We start from the raw sequence: 19,045 nt of genomic DNA, 5'->3' as shown, positions 1-19,045 counted from the left end.
AATGACACTCCTGACCACTGTGGGGGGAATAGTCCATGGGTGGCAGGTGAGGTGGTGGCTCTTGTGTCACAATTCAGGGATGAGAAGTTGGTGGAGACTAAGGGGAGAAGAGGGCCTGAGGGATGAAAGAGACAGAGAGAAGGGCTAGAGAAGCAAGAGGTGTGGAGAAGAAACAGATGTAAAATTATTCTAAAGCAGTGACACTCTCAGGTTTAAATATGATGTTACATTGATTTGCTTAACAGGTATTCTTTGCATCTTGTATTTGCTCTGTTCTGTGAGGCTGCCTAAAAACCAAATGTCTCCTTATGTCAATCAGGTTAAAGAAAATAATACCAAGTGCCCAATAAAATGTGCACATCGCTTAGGTGTGGATCACAAACATAGACGATGCAGGAGTGTTCGTGAAGGACACTTTGATTGCACTGAACACTTGCAACTTTGAGGGGATTAAAGTTTGTACACTCTGGTTGAAATATAATGTGTTAATAATATTTCTTATTTTCTGTATTCTTGATGCTCTGCCATTTGTGGTCTGGATAACTGGGGAGAGACTTGCGCTCTAGAGCTGACCAATTCTTAGAGACAGCAAAGGGCTTGCCCAGGAGCAGCCTTTTCTTTGCAAACTAGACAATCCAGAGTCCATATCTGGAACCACCTCTTCTATAGCAGAGCCTGGCGGGCTACAGTCTATGGGGTCGCAAAGAGTTGGACATGACTGAGTGCGAACACACACACATACACACTTCTATCAGGTCTTACATTCCAGGAAGCAATATTCCTCAGCTCTCGTTATCCAGGGCCAGGTACCAGGCACCTAGAGACAGGCCCTGTCTCCCAGAACCTGCCAATGACCTTATTCAAACCAGCCAATCCTAAGATGTTTCTCCAGCCCTCCTTTGCTTTCCTTCAGCCCTGAGGAAAATGCCATGAAAGTTCTGAGCCATGCTTTCTCCCTCTCCTTGACCTTCTGGCCAAACTTGGTGCTTCCCCCTGTGGCTCTGTGTGGTGTGCCATGCCCCCTCCTCTCTGAAAATGTAATTAGTAAGAAATCTTCTTTCAATGGTTTAGCCTCTCCTGTCATCACCTAGTCACTGTAGTAAATTACTGCATAGGCACAGGTCTTCTGCAGGAAGAAACTGTGCTTCCATGGGCTTTTCTGTATTGACCATGTGCTGAGACTCTGACAGGAAAACTCAGGGCTATGGAATAAAGGTAATTTTAAAGTATAAAAGCCTGGAGCCACGGTTTGGGAAAGTGAAGTTATGAACTTTGGTTATTGCAGAGGTGTTTAGACACATTCACACGGGAAGGGTAAAATCATTACTTTTACAGATTAGATGCTCAGTCATCCAGGGGACATCAGGATTATGGTTAACAAGCAAACAGGAAGCTGGTTTCCTGTTTGAAATAGGAATCTCTACATACACAACTGCCCCCAGTTTCATGAGCATACCATTGTTTCTTCACCAGCTTTCGTAAGACCAGTTTGCAGAGGTGTTTAGACACATTCACATGGGAAGGGTGAAATCATTACTTTTACAGATTAGATGTGCAATCATTCAGGGGACATCAGGATTATGGTTAACAAGCAAACAGGAAGCTGGTCTCTATAGGAATCTCTACATACACAACTGCCCCCAGTTTTATGAGCATACCACTGTTTCTTCACCAGCTTTCCTAAGACCAAGTTGCCTTCTGGCACCCTATTCCTTGGAAGTTTGTTTTTCCTAGGAGAGTGCCCTAGGGATGAGTGAATAGGGATGCAAGTCAGGGAGAGGGAACTGGGGAAGGAAAGACAAAGGGGCTGATCCCAGCCTGGGGGTTTCTCCTTGGAACCCAAGGAAAACCAAGGTTTCTCCTTGGTTTTCTCAAACAGTCCCAGCGCCAGGGAGGCAAAGTGCTCTTGGTGCAGCCTTGAGGAGAGGGGCGGGGCACAAAGTCCCAGGTGCCCTGGGTGTGGCGCTCAAGGTCTCAGGTTCTAGGGGCGGGGGTTGGCGTCTGGGACACTGAAGCTAAGCACTGGGGATTCCCCATCACCTCCCCACAGTTTCACTTCTCTCTCAAACTGTGTCAGGTCCTTCTTCCTGGAAACCTATGATGATGCTCCAGGTCTCGGTCTATTGGTTTCTAGGGAAGCCAATCAGCGCCACCGCGGTTCCCTGTTACGAAGTTCTCAGACTAGTTCGAACTCACATTCGTCCAAAATCCCAAGCATGAGGGTCACCGAGCCGCGAACCCTCCTCCTGCTGCTCTCGGGATCCTTGGCCCTGACCGAGACCTGGGCGGGTGAGTGCGGGGTCGAGACGAAATAGCCTCTGCAGGAGAAGCCAGGGGACCGCCTGTCTGGGGCGAAGGACAGCCGGGGAAGACGCGTTTCTATGGCCCCGAGACCAAACCCACTACCTCGGCCCCGTCCCGTCCTGACCCTCCCCTGTCCCTTCCGAGCCTCCAGCCCTCTCCTCTCACCACTCGAGTCTCCCACCGGCCCTCTTCCGTCTCGCACGCCCCCTCGTCCCCTTATCCCCTACAGGTCACATTCACCTCGGACATGGGGACCCGCGCCCGAAGGAGCGTCGGCCCGGGTGGCAGCCCCTCCCGGCCCCAGGGGTCCACTCCTTGAGGTACTTCCATATTTTGGTATCGCGTCCTAACCTCGGGAGGGACCTTTATCAATCTGTCGGTTATCTGGACGACACTCAGTTCGTAAGATACAACAGCGACACCGCGAATCCGAGGGTGGAGCCGCGGGCGCCGTGGATGGAGCAGGAGGGGCCAGAGTACTGGGACCGGCAAACCCAGATAGCCAGAGAACATTCGCAGGATTCGCGGTCGAACCTGAAGGTCATCGTTGGCAACCACAACCACAGCGAGTTGGGTGAGTCTCAAGCCCTGCATTCCCCTGCGATGACCCGGGGTCCCCCTGAGTTCCCGGGTCCGAGGTTTCGCCCCCGAGGTCAGGAGATCCTCCGACCTCTCTTCGGTCTGGGAAGAGCCCACTAGGAACTAGGATTCACAGGGATTGCGTTTTCAACTTAGGAGAAAAACGGGCTCTGAGCAATCACCGCCCGGGAGTCTGGAGAGGGAGGAAAGCTAGGTTGAGCGCTGGGGGGGCTAAGTGGGCGGTGCTAACCGCGGGGGCGGGGCAGAATCGCACAGCTTCCTTTGGCTGTCTGGCTGCGATGTCGGGCCGGACGGCCGCATTGTCCGAGGGTACGAGCACTTCGCCTACGACGGCGTGGATTACATCACGCTGAACGAGGACATGCGCTCCTGGTCCGCGGCGGGCACGGTGGCTCAGATCATCCGGCGCAAGTGGGAGATGGAGGGAACAGCGGAACTGTACCGGGCATACCTGGAGACCGACTGCGTGGACTGGCTTCGCAAATACCTGGAGAAGGGGAAGGAGACGCTACTGCGCGCAGGTACCAGGGGCCCCGGGCCCTCCCAGATCTCACCTCAGGTTGGGGCTGTACCTCCAACTAGCCCAACCTTAAGGGCAAAAGCATAGGCTTGACACTAGCATTCTTCCCCCTCTCCTCCACCACTTGGATCCTTAGAGTAAGGCTTAAAGATTCTTACTCAGTGTCTGAAATGGCACTCCTGACCACTGTGGAGAGAATAGTCTATGGGTGGCAGGTTAGGTGGTGGTTCTTGTGCGACAGTTCAGGGATGAGAAGTTGGTGGAGACTAAGGGGGATGAGGGATGTGAGAAACAGAGAGAAGGGCTAGAGAAGCAAGAGGTGTGGAGAAGAAGCAGATGTAAAGAATTCTAAAGCAGTGACACTCTCAGGTTTAAATACGTTGTTACATTCATTTGCTTAACAGGTATTCTTTGCATCTTGTTTTTGCTGTGTTCTGTGAGGCTGTTTAAAAACCAAATGTCCTTCTCAGGACAATTAAAAGGTTCTGTCTCTCTGGATGTGGAGGTCTCTGAAATAATTTATTAGCAGATTTATTTGACTTTGGCCTAAGTCTTAGTGCTTTACTCTCTCACTTTTTTCTCTGCCCCATGCCTTCTTCACTGGCCACCTGAGCTCCAGATTTTTTGAGTCAACTCGGTCTTCACCTAGGTCAGGACCAGAAGTCTGTATTGTCTCACTCAGAGACCTGGAGCCTCCTACCCTGGGCTGTTTTATCCTGTTTCTAGAACTTCTCAAAGCATAAGAAGTTTTCCCATATCCTGGGGTCCAGGCTCATGTCTTTTGCACTCTCACCTCTCACACCATTTATTCCCTCCATTCTCAGAATGGTCACAGAAGTGCCCCCTCATGTGGGCTGTTAGAATTAATACAAAGTTCCTAAATTTTCTCACCTTTTTCCTCAGTTCCTCCGAAGACCCATGTGACCCGACACCCCATCTCTGACCGTGAGGTCACCCTAAGGTGCTGGGCCCTGGGCTTCTACCGGGCAGAGATCTCACTGACCTGGCAGCGTGACGGGGAGGACCAGACCCAGGACATGGAGATTGTGGAGACCAGGCCTTCAGGAGATGGAACCTTCCAGAAGTGGGCAGCCCTGGTGGTGCCTTCTGGAGAGGAGCAGAGATACACGTGCCATGTGCAGCATGAGGGGCTTCAGGAGCCCGTCACCCTGAGATGGGGTAAGGAGGGGGATGGGGCTGGAGTGTCCTCTCAGATAAAGCAGGAGCCCTTCAGGAGTCAGTTCAGCAATGTCAGGGCTCAAGCCTGAGGTCAGGGCTCTTCCCTTGACTCCACAGAACCTCCTCAGACCCTCTTCCTCACCATGGGCATCATTGTTGGCCTGGTATTCCTCGTATTGGCAGTGGCTGGAGCTGTGATCTGGAGGAAGAAACGCTCAGGTAGGGAGAGGAGTGAAATCTGAGTTTTCTTGTGCTCCCAGAGGGTTTCAAGACAGAAAATGTCCAGTCTCTTGCCTCAGTGCTGGGAGGCACCATCTACATACACGCACTTACCCAGTCTGAGGTCCTGTTTCTAACACTCTTTTTTAAAAATAATTTTATTTATTTATGGCCGCGTTGGGTCTTTGTTACTGCGCAGGTTTTCTCTAGTTGCAGTGAGCCGGGAGCTACTCTAGTGGTTGTGCGCGGGCTTCTCCTTGCGATGGCTTCTTTTGTTGTGGAGCACTGGCTCTAGGGCGTGTGGGCTCAGTGGTTGCAACTCCCGGGTTCCAGAGCACAGGCTCAAGAGTTGTGGCTCAGGGACTTGGTTGCTTCACAGTATTTGGAATCTTCCTGGACCAGGGATCGAATCTGTGTCTCTTGCATTAGCAGGCGAATTCTTTATCACTGAGCCACCAGGGAAGCCCTCTAACACTCTTTTGAAAGGCATGTGTGTAAAAGAGGATTACCTTCTCACTTTGATGATTCCCGTAATGGGGATCTGATTTCTAGCAGCTAAGTATAGACATCCAGAACGGGAGTGGTACAGTTCCCATAAACCCTCTTTCCTCATGTTTCTCAATCCTGCCCTGGATCTGCATTCACGGTTCTGGAAAATTCCCTGGGATTCAGGACTAAGGGATTCCTATAGAACCTCAAGGCTCTGCCTCCCCCCAGGCCTCTCACATGATATCTTTTACCCACAGATGGAGGGAGCTATACTCAGACTGCAAGTAAGTATGGACAGGTGTGTGTATGGGTGAACCCTGAGACCCTTGAGATAGTGTAGATGGGAACCCCCTGGAGGGGTTCACCCACCTTGTATTGTCTCCTTTAGTCTTAACTCCTGTGGGCTCTGACCAAGTTCTGTTCTATCCCAGGAGAAGACAGGATCTGAGGCCCTAATGTATCTCTCATGGCTCCTAAAGGTGAGACTCTGGAGGGCCAGAAGTGGGAGAGGGGTTGGGTTATGGGGATGCTCTGGATTTGAACATTTTGAGTAGTGGAAATTTGTTCAGAATGTCCCCACCTATGATGACTGACCTGAATTTATTCTTGATTATTTTCTTTTATAGTGTGAAACTGATGGCTTGTGTGGAACTGAGTGAAAGAAGTTGTGTTCACTCTATGTGAAAAAAGTTGTGCCTCCACTCTATGACTTCAGAACCCAGACTTCTTTTTTTGTAGAGATGTCTGAATGTGTCTGTGTTCCTGTACTGTAATGTGAGAAAGTGGGGAGGCTGACCCACCCCTGCCCACAATGGCCTCCATTTCTTCCCCCCACCATTGTGTAATGGTATCATAGGTGTTTGTGTATTATCGTATTGTTTATTTACATATGTGCAGTTCTTTGTTGTATATCAGTGCTACCTCAATAAACCTATGTAAAAAATATCATTTTGAAAACATATTTTGAAAGTGGCTGAGTGGTTCCTAATTTAGCCATTGCCTTTTGAGATCATATGTTAGATTGACAAAGTCTTTGTAATTTTTATGTATTTTATTTTTTTTATTTTTATATATATTTTATTTTATTTAACTTTACAATATTGTATTGGTTTTGCCATATATCAACATGAATCCACCACAGGTATACACGTGTTCCCATCCTGAACCCTCCTCCCTCCTCCCTCCCCATACCATCCCTCTGGGTCGTCCCAGTGCACCAGCCCCAAGCATCCAGTATCGTGCATCGAACCTGGACTGGCAACTCGTTTCGTATGATATTATACATGTTTCAGTGCCATTCTCCCAAATCATCCTGCTCTCTCCCTCTCCCGCAGAGTCCAAAAGACTGTTCTATACATCAGTGTCTCTTTTTCTGTCTTATATACAAGGTTATTGTTACCATCTTTCTAAATTCCATATATATGCGTTAGTATACTGTATTGGTGTTTTTCTTTCTGGCTTACTTCACTCTGTATAATAGGCTCCAGTTTCATCCACCTCATTAGAACTGATTCAAATGTATTCTTTTTAATGGCTGAGTAATACTCCATTGTGTATATGTACCACGGCTTTCTTATCCATTCATCTGCTGATGGACATCTAGGTTGCTTCCATGTCCTGGCTATTATAAACAGTGCTGCGATGAACATTGGGGTACACGTGTCTCTTTCCCTTCTGGTTTCCTCAGAGTGTATGCCCAGCAGTGGGATTGCTGGATCATAAGGCAGTTCTATTTCCAGTTTTTTAAGGAATCTCCACACTGTTCTCCATAGTGGCTGTACTAGTTTGCATTCCCACCAACAGTGGAAGAGGGTTCCCTTTTCTCCACATCCTCTCCAGCATTTATTGCTTGTAGATTTTTGGATCGCAGCCATTCTGACTGGTGTGAAATGGTACCTCATAGTGGTTTTGATTTGCATTTCTCTGATAATGAGTGATGTTGAGCATCTTTTCATGTGTTTGTTAGCCATCTGTATGTCTTCTTTGGAGAAATGTCTATTTACTTCTTTGGCCCATTTTTTGATTGGGTCATTTATTTTTCTGGAATTGAGCTGTAGGAGTTGCTTGTATATTCTCGAGATTAGTTGTTTCTCAGTTGCTTCATTTGCTATTATCTTCTCCCATTCTGAAGGCTATCTTTTTACCTTGCTTATAGTTTCCTTTGTTATGCAGAAGCTTTTAAGTTTAATTAGGTCCCATTTGTTTATTTTTGCTTTTATTTCCAATATTCTGGGAGGTGGGTCATAGAGGATCCTGCTGTGATGTATGTCGGAGAGTGTTTTGCCTATGTTCTCCTCTAGGAGTTTTATAGTTTCTGGTCTTATGTTCAGATCTTTAATCCATTTTGAGTTTATTTTTGTGTATGGTGTTAGAAAGTGTTCTAGTTTCATTCTTTTACAAGTGGTTGACCACTTTTCCCAGCACCACTTGTTAAAGAGATTGTCTTTAATCCATTGTATGTTCTTGCCTCCTTTGTCAAAGATAAGGTGTCCATACGTGCGTGGATTTATCTCTGGGCTTTCTATTTTGTTCCATTGATCTATATTTCTGTCTTTGTGACAGTACCATACTGTCTTGATAACTGTGGCTTTGTAGTAGAGCCTGAAGTCAGGCAGGTTGATTCTTCCTGTTCCATTCTTCTTTCTCAAGATTGCTTTGGCTATTCGAGGTTTTTTGTATTTCCATACAAATTGTGAAATTATTTGTTCTAGCTCTGTGAAGAATACCATTGGTAGCTTGATAGGGATTGCATTGAATCTATAAATTGCTTTGGGTAGTATACTCATTTTCACTATATTGATTCTTCCAATCCATGAACATGGTATATTTCTCCATCTATTAGTGTCCTCTTTGATTTTTTTCACCAGTGTTTTATAGTTTTCTATATATATGTCTTTAGTTTCTTTAGGTAGATATATTCCTAAGTATTTTATTCTTTTCATTGCAATGGTGAATGGAATCGTTTCCTTAATTTCTCTATTTTCTCATTATTAGTGTATAGGAATGCAAGGGATTTCTGTGTGTTGATTTTATATCCTGCAACTTTACTATATTCATTGATTAATTCTAGTAGTTTTCTGGTGGAGTCTTTAGGGTTTTCTATGTAAAGGATCATGTCATCTGCAAACAGTGAGAGTTTTACTTCTTTTCCAATTTGGATCCCTTTTATTTATTTTTCTGCTCTGATTGCTGTGGCCAAAACTATGTTGAATAGTAATGGTGAAAGTGGGCACCCTTGTCTTGTTCCTGACTTTAGGGGAAATGCTTTTAATTTTTCACCATTGAGGATAATGTTTGCTGTGGGTTTGTCATATATAGCTTTTATTATGTTGAGGTATGTTCCTTCTATTCCTGCTTTCTGGAGAGTTTTGATCATAAATGGATGTTGAATTTTGTCAAAGGCTTTCTCTGCATCTATTGAGATAATCATATGGTTTTTATTTTTCAATTTGTAAATGTGGTGTATTACATTGATTGATTTGTGGATATTGAAGAATCCTTGCATCCCTGGGATAAAGCCCATTTGGTCATGGTGTATGATCTTTTTAATGTGTTGTTGGATTCTGATTGCTAGAATTTTGTTAAGGATTTTTGCATCTATGTTCATCAGTGATATTGGCCTGTAGTTTTCTTTTTTTTGTGGCATCTTTGTCAGGTTTTGGTATTAGGGTGATGGTGGCCTCATAGAATGAGTTTGGAAGTTTACCTTCCTCTGCAATTTTCTGGAAGAGTTTGAGTAGGATAGGTGTTAGCTCTTCTCTAAATTTTTGGTAGAATTCAGCTGCGAAGCTGTCTGGACCTGGGCTTTTGTTTGCTGGAAGATTTCTGATTACAGTTTCAATTTCCGTGCTTGTGATGGGTCTGTTAAGATTTTCTATTTCTTCCTGGTCCAGTTTTGGAAAGTTGTACTTTTCTAAGAATTTGTCCATTTCTTCCACGTTGTCCATTTTATTGGCATATAATTGCTGATAGTAGTCCCATGATCCTTTGTATTTCTATGTTGTCTGTTGTCATCGCTCCATTTTCATTTCTAATTTTGTTGATTTGGTTTTTCTCCCTTTGTTTCTTGATGAGTCTGGCTAATGATTTGTCAATTTTATTGATTCTTTCAAAGAACCAGCTTTTGGCTTTGTTGATTTTTGCTATGGTCTCTTTTGTTTCTTTTGCATTTATTTCTGCCCTAATTTAAGATTTCTTTCCTTCTACTAACCCTGGGGTTCTTCATTTCTTCCTTTTCTAGTTGCTTTAGGTGTGCTGCTGCTGCTGCTGCTAAGTCACTTCAGTCGTGTCCGACTCTGTGCCACCCCATAGACGGCAGCCCACCAGGCTTCCCCGTCCCTGGGATTCTCCAGGCAAGAACACTGGAGTGGGTTGCCATTTCCTTCTCCAATGCATGAAAGTAAAAAGTGAAAGTGAAGTTGCTCAGTCGTGTCCGACTCTTAGTGACCCCATGGACTGCAGCCAACCAGGCTCCTCCGTCCATGGATTCTCCAGGCAAGAGTACTGGAGTGGGGTGCCATTGCCTTCTTAGTTAGGTTATTTATTTGGCTTTTTTCTTGTTTCTTGAGGTATGCCTGTATTGCTATGAACTTTCCCTTTAGGACTGCTTTTACAGTGTCCCACAGGTTTTGGGTTGTTGTGTTTTCATTTTCATTTGTTTCTATGCAAATTTTGATTTCTTTTTTGATTTATTCTGTGATTTGTTGGTTATTCAGCAGCATGTTGTTCAGCCTCCATATGTTGGAATTTTTAATAGTTTTTCTCCTGTAATTGAGATCTAATCTTACTGTATTGTGGTCAGAAAAGATGCTTGGAATGATTTCAATTTTTTGAATTTACCAAGGCTAGATTTATGGCCCAGGATGTGATCTATCCTGGAGAAGGTTCCATGTGCGCTTGAGAAAAAGGTGAAATTCATTGTTTTGGGGTGAAATATCCTATGGATATCAATTAGATCTAATTGGTCTATTGTATTGTTTAAAGTTTGTGTATCCTTGTTAATTTTCTGTTTAGTGATCTATCCATAGGTGTGAGTGGGGTATTAAAGTCTCCCACTATTATTGTGTTATTGTTAATTTCCCCTTTCATACTTGTTAGCATTTGTCTTACATATTGCAGTGCTCCTATGTTGGGTGCATATATATTTATAATTGTTATATCTTCTTCTTGGATTGATCCTTTGATCATTATGTAGTGACCGTCTTTGTCTCTTTTCACAGCCTTTGTTTTAAAGTCTATTTTATCTGATATGAGTATTGCTATTCCTGCTTTCTTTTGGTCCCTATTTGCATGGAAAATCTTTTTCCAGCCCTTCACTTTCAGTCTCTATGTGTCCCCTGTTTTGAGGTGGGTCTCTTGTAGACAACATATATAGGGGTCTTGTTTTTGTATCCATTCAGCCAGTCTTCGTCTTTTGGTTGGGGCATTCAACCCATTTATGTTTAAGGAAATTATTGATAAGTATGATCCCGTTGCCATTTACTTTATTGTTTTGGGTTCGAGTTTATACACCGTTTTTGTGTTTCCTGTCTAGAGAATATTCTTTAGCATTTGTTGGAGAGCTGGTTTGGTGGTGCTGAATTCTCTCAGCTTTTGCTTGTCTGTAAAGCTTTTGATTTCTCCTTCATATTTGAATGAGATCCTTGCTGGGTACAGTAATCTGGGCTGTAGGTTATTTTCTTTCATCACTTTAAGTATGTCTTGCCATTCCTTCCTGGCTTGAAGAGTTTCTATTGAAAGATCAGCTGTTATCCTTATGGGAATTCCCTTGTGTGATATTTGTTGTTTTTCCCTTGCTGCTTTTAATATTTGTTCTTTGTCTTTGATCTTTGTTAATTTGATTAATATGTGTCTTGGGGTGTTTCGCCTTGGGTTTATCCTGTTTGGGACTCTCTGGGTTTCTTCGACTTGGGTGATTATTTCCTTCCCCATTTTAGGGAAGTTTTCAACTATTATCTCCTCAAGTATTTTCTCATGGTCTTTCTTTTTGTCTTCTTCTTCTGGGACCCCTATGATTCGAATGCTGTAACGTTTAATATTGTCCTGGAGGTCTCTGAGATTGTCCTCATTTATTTTAATTCGTTTTTCTTTTTTCCTCTCTGATTCACTTATTTCTACCATTCTACCTTCTAATACACTAATCCTATCTTCTGCCTCAGTTATTCTACTATTTGTTGCCTCCAGAGTGTTTTTGATCTCATTTATTGCATTATTCATTATATATTGGCTCTTTTTCATTTCTTCTAGGTCCTTGTTGAAACCTTCTTGCATCTTCTCGATCCTTGTCTCCAGGCTATTTAACTGAGATTCCATTTTGATTTCAAGATTTTGGATCATTTTCACTATCATTAATCAGAATTCTTTATCAGGTAGATTCCCTATCTCTTCCTCTTTTGTTTAGTTTGGTGGGCATTTATCCTGATCCTTTACCTGCTGGGTATTCCTCTGTCTCTTCATCTTGTTTATATTGCTGAGTTTGGAGTATCCTTTCTGTATTCTGGCAGTTTGTGGAGTTCTCTTTATTGTGGAGTTTCCTTGCTGTGTGTGGGTTTGTACAGGTGGCTTGTCAAGGTTTCTTGGTTAGGGAAGCTTGTGTCAGTGTTCTGGTTGGTAGAGCTGGATTTCTTCTCTCTGGAGTGCAGTGAAGTGTCCAGTAATGAGTTATGAGATGTCTATGGTTTTGTAGTAACTTTGGGCAGCCTGTATATTGGAGCTCAGGGCTGTGTTCCTGTGTTGCTGGAGAATTTGCGTGGTATGTCTTGCTCTGGAACATGTTGGCCCTTGTGTGGTGCTTGGTTTCAGTGTAGGTATGGAGGTGTTTGATGAGCTCCTGTCAATTAATGTTCCCTGGAGTCAGGAGTTCTCTGGAGTCAGGATTTGGACTTAAGCCTCCTGCTTCTGGTTTTCAGTCTTATTTTTACAGTAGTCTCAAAACTTCTCCTTCTATACAGCACCATTGATAAAACATCTAGGTTAAAGATGAAAAGTTTCTCTACAGTGAGGGACACCCAGAGAGGTTCACAGAGTTACATGGAGAAGAGAAGAGGGAGGAGGGAGTTAGAGGTGACCTGAATGAGGTGAGGTGGAATCAACAGAGGAGAGAGCAGGTTAGCCAGTAATCACTTCCTTATGTGCACTCCACAACTGAACTGCTCAGAGATGTTCACAGAGTCATACAGAGAAGAGAGGAGGGAGGAAGGAGACAGAGGTGGCCAGGAGGATAAAAGGAGGGAATGAAAAGGAGAGAGACAGATCCAGCCAGTAATCAGTTCCCTAAGTGTTCTCCACTGTCTGGAACACACAGAAATTCACAGAGTTGGGTAGAGCAGAGAGGGGTTAGGGAGGAGACACAGGCGACCTGGTGGAGAAAAAGGAGAGTCCAAAGAGGGAGAGAGCAGTCAAGCCAGTAATCTCGCTCCCAAATAAAAATGGGTACTGAAGATTGGGTTCTTAAAGGTACAAAATTGATAACAAATACCAAAAAGCAAAAATTAAAAATCTAGAGTAGAGTTTGGAATTTCAAAGATACAATGTTAAAGAAAAGAAGAAGAAAAAGAAAGATTAAAAAATACAAAGTCACAAAAATTATAAAGAAAATATAGGTACAAAATTGATAACAAATACCAAAAAGCAAAAATTAAAAATCTAGAGTTTGGAATTTCAGAAATACAATGTTAAAGAAAAGAAGAAGAAAAAGAGAGAAAAAAAAAGTCACAAAAATTATAAAAAAAATATAGGTACAAAATTGATAACAAATACAAAAAAGCAACAGAGAAGGCAATGGCACCCCACTCCAGTACTCCTGCCTGGAAAATCCCATGGATGGAGGAGCCTGGTAGGCTGCAGTCCATGGGGTCGCTGAGTCGTATGCGACTCAGTGACTTCCCTTTCACTTTTCACCTTCATCCACTGGAGAAGGAAATGGCAACCCACTCCAGTGTTCTTGCCTGGAGAATTCCAAGGACGGGGGAGCCTAGTGAGCTGCCGTCTATGGGGTGGCACAGAGTCGGACACGACTGAAGTGACTTAGCAATAGTAGCACAAAAAAGCAAAAATTAAAAATCTAGAGTAGAGTTTGGAATTTCAGAAATACAATGTTAAAGAAAAGAAGAAGAAAAAGAGAAAAAAAGTCACAAAAATTATTTTAAAAAAAGGTACAAAATTGATAACAAATACCAAAAAGCAAAAATTAAAAATCTACAGTAGAGTTTGGAATTTCAAAAATACGATGTTAAAGAAAAGAAGAAAAAAAAATGAAAGAAAGAGAAAAAAAACAAAGTCACAAAAATTATAAAAAATATATATATGAAGTTTGCTTTTAAAAAAATAGGGTCTTTTTTTTTTTGCAAATAGTAGGTTATAAAAGTGAAAATTAAGGGAGTAATAGAGGACTTAAATTTTTTTAAAAAATAAAAAAAAAGAAAGAATGATCGTAAAAATAGTAAAAATATATCTAGGACTTTGTCTGGTGTTGTTGTGGGAGTTCATTTTCGGCTAGTTCCTTGGTCTGGCATATATTTCTCAAGATCTATAGGCCCCTTCCTATGTAGTCGGTACTAACGACAGGGTTTTAATCTATTGCACCTGTCGCTTCCTAGGTGGTTCCCTCTGTTATAGCTTCTTCTGTTTGCTGGTCTCTTCAGTGTCTGATTTCTGCCCTGACACAAGGGGGCGGTGGTGGACACTTTTTTTGGTGGGAGGGGGGCGCTCACTTGTTCAGTCGCGCTGTGGGGAGGGAGGGACGCTGCAAACAAATAACACTGGTGTGTGCTCGCAGTGCCTCAGCCACACTGGGCCTGCCTCCGCTGGCGGCGGGTGTAGCTTCCCTGCCCACACTGCTTAGGCTCTAGGTTGCTCCGCAGGGAACCATCGGAGGCCAGCCCTGGGCTGCATGCACCTCCCAGGTCTAAGCCTCTCAGGTTCAGGCACTCGGGTAGTCCTCAGAGGCGCAGACTCGGTTGGGCCTGAGTTTTGTGCACTTCCCGGGTCTGAGCAGCTCAGGTGATGAGGTGTTTGGCGACTGTGGTCGCTGCGACTTATCGCCTCCCGGCCGCTCGCTTTTCTGGGTGTACAACCGGCGCACCTTCTCAGGCGGATGTTGACCGTCCAGAACACCAAGAAGTCTTAGTTTGCAAAAACGCCTGCTTACAGTTTTGTAGATAACATCTCTCTGGGGCTGCGATTGCCCCCTTCCGGCTCTGGCTGCCTGTCACCAGAGGGGGATGGTCTGCAGCCGGCTATCTCTGTTCAGCCTTTGTTCTGTGCGTGGGCGTGGTGGCTTCTTAGGTTAGGACTGGCTTTTCGTGTGGTATCTGTCCCGCAGTCTGGTTTGCTAGTCCAAGTTAGTTCGCGCAGAAAGCGCTCCGGGCATTCAGGCCAGATCTTTAAGTGATGCAGCCCGCGCCTCCCTGCCCCGCCCCCGCTTGCTAGTGGCTGGTGCAGGCATCTGCGCTGCTTCTCCGCTGGGGGAGTTACCGTTGGGCTCGTAATCTGTGGGTTTTAATTGTTTATTTATTTTTCTTCCCTGTTATGTTGCCCTCTGTGCTTCCAAGGCTCGGCACAGACTTGGCAGTGAGAGTGTTTCCTGGTGTTTGGAAACTTCTCTCTTTTTTAAGACTCCCTTCCCTGGACGTAACTCCGTCCTTCCCTCTTTTGTCTCTTTTTTTGTCTTTTATATTTTTCTACCTCCTTTCGAAGACAATGGGCTGCTTTTCTAGGTGCCTGATGTCCTCTGCCGGCATTCAGAAGTTGTTTTGTGGAATTTACTTGGCGTTTAAATGTTCTTTTGATGAATTTGTGGGGGAGAAAGTGGTCTCCCCGTCCTATTCCTCCGCCTTCTTTTGTATTTTATTTTCAAAGTAAATGATTCACTCTACTTTCTGATCAGATATAATGTTAACTTTGAACTTCCTTGTGGTCCAGTGGTTAAGACTCTGTGCTTCCACTGCAGGGGACATGGGTTCCATCCCTGGTTGGGGAAGTTCCACATGCAGCAGTGTGCCCCGCCCCCGGCAAAAAAAGAAAAAGATATAATATTAACTTGAAATCTTAGTTTGAGTAGTTCAACTTCAGCTAATTATGGGCAATTCTATGTGACAGAAGCTGTGTGTGTACAGTGAAGCTTAGAGAATATCAACAAAAAGTGAATGCCAATCTTCAGTTCTTAAATTACAAACAAAAAGGGAGAAGGCAATGGCAACCCACTCCAGTACTCTTGCCTGGAAAATCCCATGGACAGAGGGGCCTGGTGGGCTGCAGTCCATGGGGTCGCTAGGAGTCGGACACGACTGAGCGACTTCACTTTCACTTTTCACTTTCATGCATTGGAGACGGAAATGGCAACCCACTCCAGTGTTCTTGCCTGGAGAATCCCAGGGACGGGGGAGCCTGGTGGGCTGCCGTCTCTGGGGTCGCACAGAGTCGGACACGACTGAAGCGACTTAGCAGCAGCAGCAGCAGCAGCATAAATCACAAGTCTTGCTGTTCTTTTATGATAAATCAGCTCAATATAGAAAAATTGACACCTGGGTGTGGTTTCCGTGTGTGTATGGTTTTACCTCCTCTTTATAAATAGCAGGAAGCACAATTAATGAATTGTATACGCATGTGTTTAGTTTTGTAAGAAACCGCCAAACTCTCTTCCGAAGTGACTGTATCGTTTTGCATTCCCATCAGCAATGAATGAGATTTCTTTAGTCTCCGTATTTTATTGGCATGTGGTGTTTCAGCATCTGCTTTTTGGCTGTCCAAATAGGTATGTTGTAGGACTCTTTTGTTGTTTTAATTTGCACTTTTCTGACCATCTTGCTTTCTTCTAAGGCGGCAGAGACCGAGGCTCAGAACAATCTTGAGCAATGAAGCTGTTAACCAGAGCCGGGTCCCTCTCGAGATTTTATTCCCTCAAAGTTGCTCCTAAAGTTAAAGCCACAGCAGCCCCTGCAGGAGTGCCTCCACATCCTCAGGACCTTGAGTTTACCAGGTTACCAAATGGTTTAGTGATTGCTTCTCTCGAAAACTATGCGACTGCATCAAGAATTGGTTTGTTCATTAAAGCAGGCAGCAGATATGAGAACTCCAACAATTTAGGAACTTCTCATTTGCTTCGTCTTGCATCCAGTTTGACTACAAAAGGAGCTTCATCTTTCAAGATAACTCGTGGAATTGAAGCAGTTGGTGGTAAATTAAGCGTGACTTCAACAAGGGAAAACATGGCCTATACTGTGGAATGCCTGCGGGATGATGTTGATATTCTAATGGAGTTCCTGCTCAATGTCACCACAGCACCAGAATCTCAACGCTGGGAGGTAGCTGCCCTTCAGCCTCAGCTAAGGATTGACAAAGCTGTGGCTTTTCAGAATCCACAGGCTCATGTCATTGAAAATTTGCATGCTGCCCCTTACAGAAATGCCTTGGCTAATTCCTTATATTGTCCTGATTATAGGACTGGAAAAGTGACACCAGTTGAGTTACATGACTATGTACAAAATCATTTTACAAGTGCAAGAATGGCTTTGATTGGACTTGGTGTGAGTCATCCTGTTCTAAAGCAAGTTGCTGAACAGTTTCTTAACATAAGGGGTGGCCTTGGTTTATCTGGTGCAAAAGCCAAGTACCATGGAGGTGAAATTCGAGAACAGAATGGAGAGTCTCGTCCATGCCGCTCTTGTAGCAGAGAGCGCAGCCATAGGAAGTGCAGAAGCAAACGCGTTCAGTGTTCTCCAGCACGTCCTTGGTGCTGGACCACATGTTAAGAGGGGCAGTAATGCCACCAGCTCTCTGTACCAGGCTGTTGCCAAGGGAGTTCACCAGCCATTTGATGTTTCTGCTTTTAATGCCAGTTACTCAGACTCTGGACTCTTTGGGTTCTACACTATCTCACAAGCTGCATCTGCTGGAGATGTTATCAAGGCTGCTTATAACCAAGTAAAAACAATTGCTCAAGGAAACCTTTCTAATCCAGGTGTCCAAGCTGCCAAGAACAAGCTGAAAGCTGGGTACCTGATGTCATTGGAGTCTTCTGAGGGTTTCCTGGATGAAGTCAGGTCCCAGGCTCTAGCTGCTGGTTCATACACGCCGCCATCCACAGTCCTTCAGCAGATTGATGCAGTAGCTGACGCTGATGTCATAAATGCTGCAAAGAAGTTTGTTTCTGGCCGGAAGTCAATGGCAGCAAGTGGAAATTTGGGGCATACACCTTTCATTGATGAGTTGTAATACTGAATCCTATACTGCAGGAAAGAACTGAACGTTTTGTGAACCCAGAGCAGCAAATACATAAAGTGAAAAGTCTCTAATGTAACATTTATCTTTTCTTCCAGTGAGATGAAATATAAAACATAAATATAGGTAATTGTTCCCAACTGACCTAAAGTCAATAAAGCATTCTATTAAAAAAAATTGCACTTTTCTGATGACATATGGTGTGGAGAATCTTTTCATGTACTGTTCTGCCATCTGTATGTCTTCTTTCATAAAGTATCAGTTAAGGTCATTGGCCCATTTTTTAACCAAGTTTTTTCTTATTGTTGAACTTAAATTCTTTGTATATTTTGGATAACAGTGCTTTGTCAGTTATGTATTTTGTAGGTATTTTCTCCTAGTCTATGGCTTGTCTTTTCATTCTCTTAAGCATTGCTAGATTTAATATTTAAATGTATAATTTAAAAAATATAGTAGTACAGCAAAACTATTTATAAAATACCTCTTCGATAGAAAACTGTACTTAGAAAGTTTTCTCACTTTATACCAAATCTGTAATTGGAAAAGTACTTTTATTTCATATATGAATAAAAATTTGATAATATTTTTCTAGACTCATAGAGAACAGTGATAAATGTGCTCTTCATATAATTCAGATATTTGATTAGTTTCCCAGTATAAGAAAATGTTACCCCTGAAGTAAGTTTCAATAACATTATTTTTGTTGAAATAGGTTTTGTTCCAAAGGTAGTAATAACAACAAAGCTGAGAATTCCCTGGCTGTCCAGTGGTTAGCTATTTGAGCTCTCACTGCTGAGGGCCTGGGTTCAATCCCTGGTTGGCAATTAAAATCCAACAAGCCACCTAGGGTGGCCAAATAACAACAACAACAAAGCTATTTTTTTTTTAGGGTAATACAGAATTTATTGAATTAAATTTTTCTAGTTACAACTGAGATCACATTTACATACTATTTTGCTAGTCTACATGGGTACATTATTTCTAACTCACAAAAATTGTTTTTAAACAGTAGTGCATACATTATACTCCTTGGGCTTCCCAGGTGGCTCAGTAGTAAATAATCCACCTGCCAATGCAAGAGACACAGGAGACAGTTCAATGCCTGGGTCAGGAAGATCTCCTGGAGGAGGAAATGGCAACCCACTTCTTGCTGGGAAAATCCCATGGACAGAGAAGCCTGGTGGGCTACAGTCCATGGGATCACAAAGAATTGGACACAACTGAGTGACTGAGCAGACACACACATAAAGCCAGCTTTGCTTAAAAACCGCTAGTTTCAAAGATCAGTCTGATTTTGAAGATGAACCAAGACACATACCATATGATTCTAAAATCTATTTTAGCCATTTTATAAGATAGCCTTTGAGCTAGTTACTGGACTATAGTATTTATTTTTAAAAAGGACACTGATGAAGGGCACCATCTGGTATAATAATAACTTTTACCAGACAGCTGATTGCCTCCCTCTCCTGTCAAAAACCTCTGGCCAAGAGTGCTCCCCTGTGAAGACTGAAA

General features: G+C 43.6%; 2 protein-coding genes across 9 annotated transcripts; both read left to right on the top strand.

The window, feature by feature from the left end:
* The first annotated feature begins 2,128 nt into the window (after nt 1–2,128).
* LOC102412769 (BOLA class I histocompatibility antigen, alpha chain BL3-7) lies at nt 2,129–16,264 on the top strand. 8 transcript variants are annotated; one of them, XM_025260551.2, is made up of 8 exons: nt 2,129–2,289; nt 2,534–2,878; nt 3,150–3,425; nt 4,328–4,603; nt 4,721–4,822; nt 5,569–5,609; nt 5,743–5,790; nt 16,130–16,264. In XM_025260551.2, the coding sequence occupies exons 1-8, from the start codon at nt 2,217–2,219 to the stop codon at nt 16,166–16,168; spliced, it is 1,200 nt and encodes a 399-aa protein (XP_025116336.1). In that variant the 5' UTR covers nt 2,129–2,216; the 3' UTR covers nt 16,169–16,264. The 8 variants fall into 8 exon arrangements, with proteins under 8 accessions (XP_025116336.1, XP_025116338.1, XP_025116337.1 ...); XM_025260553.2 differs by lacking the exon at nt 16,130–16,264 and adding an exon at nt 5,938–6,272 and having other exon boundaries at nt 5,569–5,595; XM_025260552.2 differs by lacking the exon at nt 16,130–16,264 and adding an exon at nt 5,938–6,272.
* On the top strand, nt 16,165–17,724 carry LOC102393356 (cytochrome b-c1 complex subunit 2, mitochondrial-like). The gene is given in 2 exon segments (XM_044938337.1): nt 16,165–16,952; nt 16,954–17,724. Coding segments are annotated over 2 exon segments (1,359 nt in total). The 3' UTR covers nt 17,525–17,724.
* Nucleotides 17,725–19,045: the final 1,321 nt, after the last annotated feature.

The sequence above is a fragment of the Bubalus bubalis genome, chromosome 2 (genome assembly GCF_019923935.1).
Source record: "Bubalus bubalis isolate 160015118507 breed Murrah chromosome 2, NDDB_SH_1, whole genome shotgun sequence".
Taxonomy (NCBI): domain Eukaryota; kingdom Metazoa; phylum Chordata; class Mammalia; order Artiodactyla; family Bovidae; genus Bubalus; species Bubalus bubalis.
This window is presented reverse-complemented; position numbering and strand designations above follow the sequence as displayed.

Bases quoted from the DNA above. Each gene is read 5' to 3' on its own strand.
- LOC102412769 (XM_025260547.2), top strand. From the start codon at position 2,217: ATGAGGGTCACCGAGCCGCGAACCCTCCTCCTGCTGCTCTCGGGATCC. The intron at 3,426-4,327 runs GTACCAGGGGCC...CTTTTTCCTCAG, and splicing joins GGAGACGCTACTGCGCGCAG to TTCCTCCGAAGACCCATGTG. The intron at 5,596-5,742 runs GTAAGTATGGAC...GTTCTATCCCAG, and splicing joins GAGCTATACTCAGACTGCAA to GAGAAGACAGGATCTGAGGC.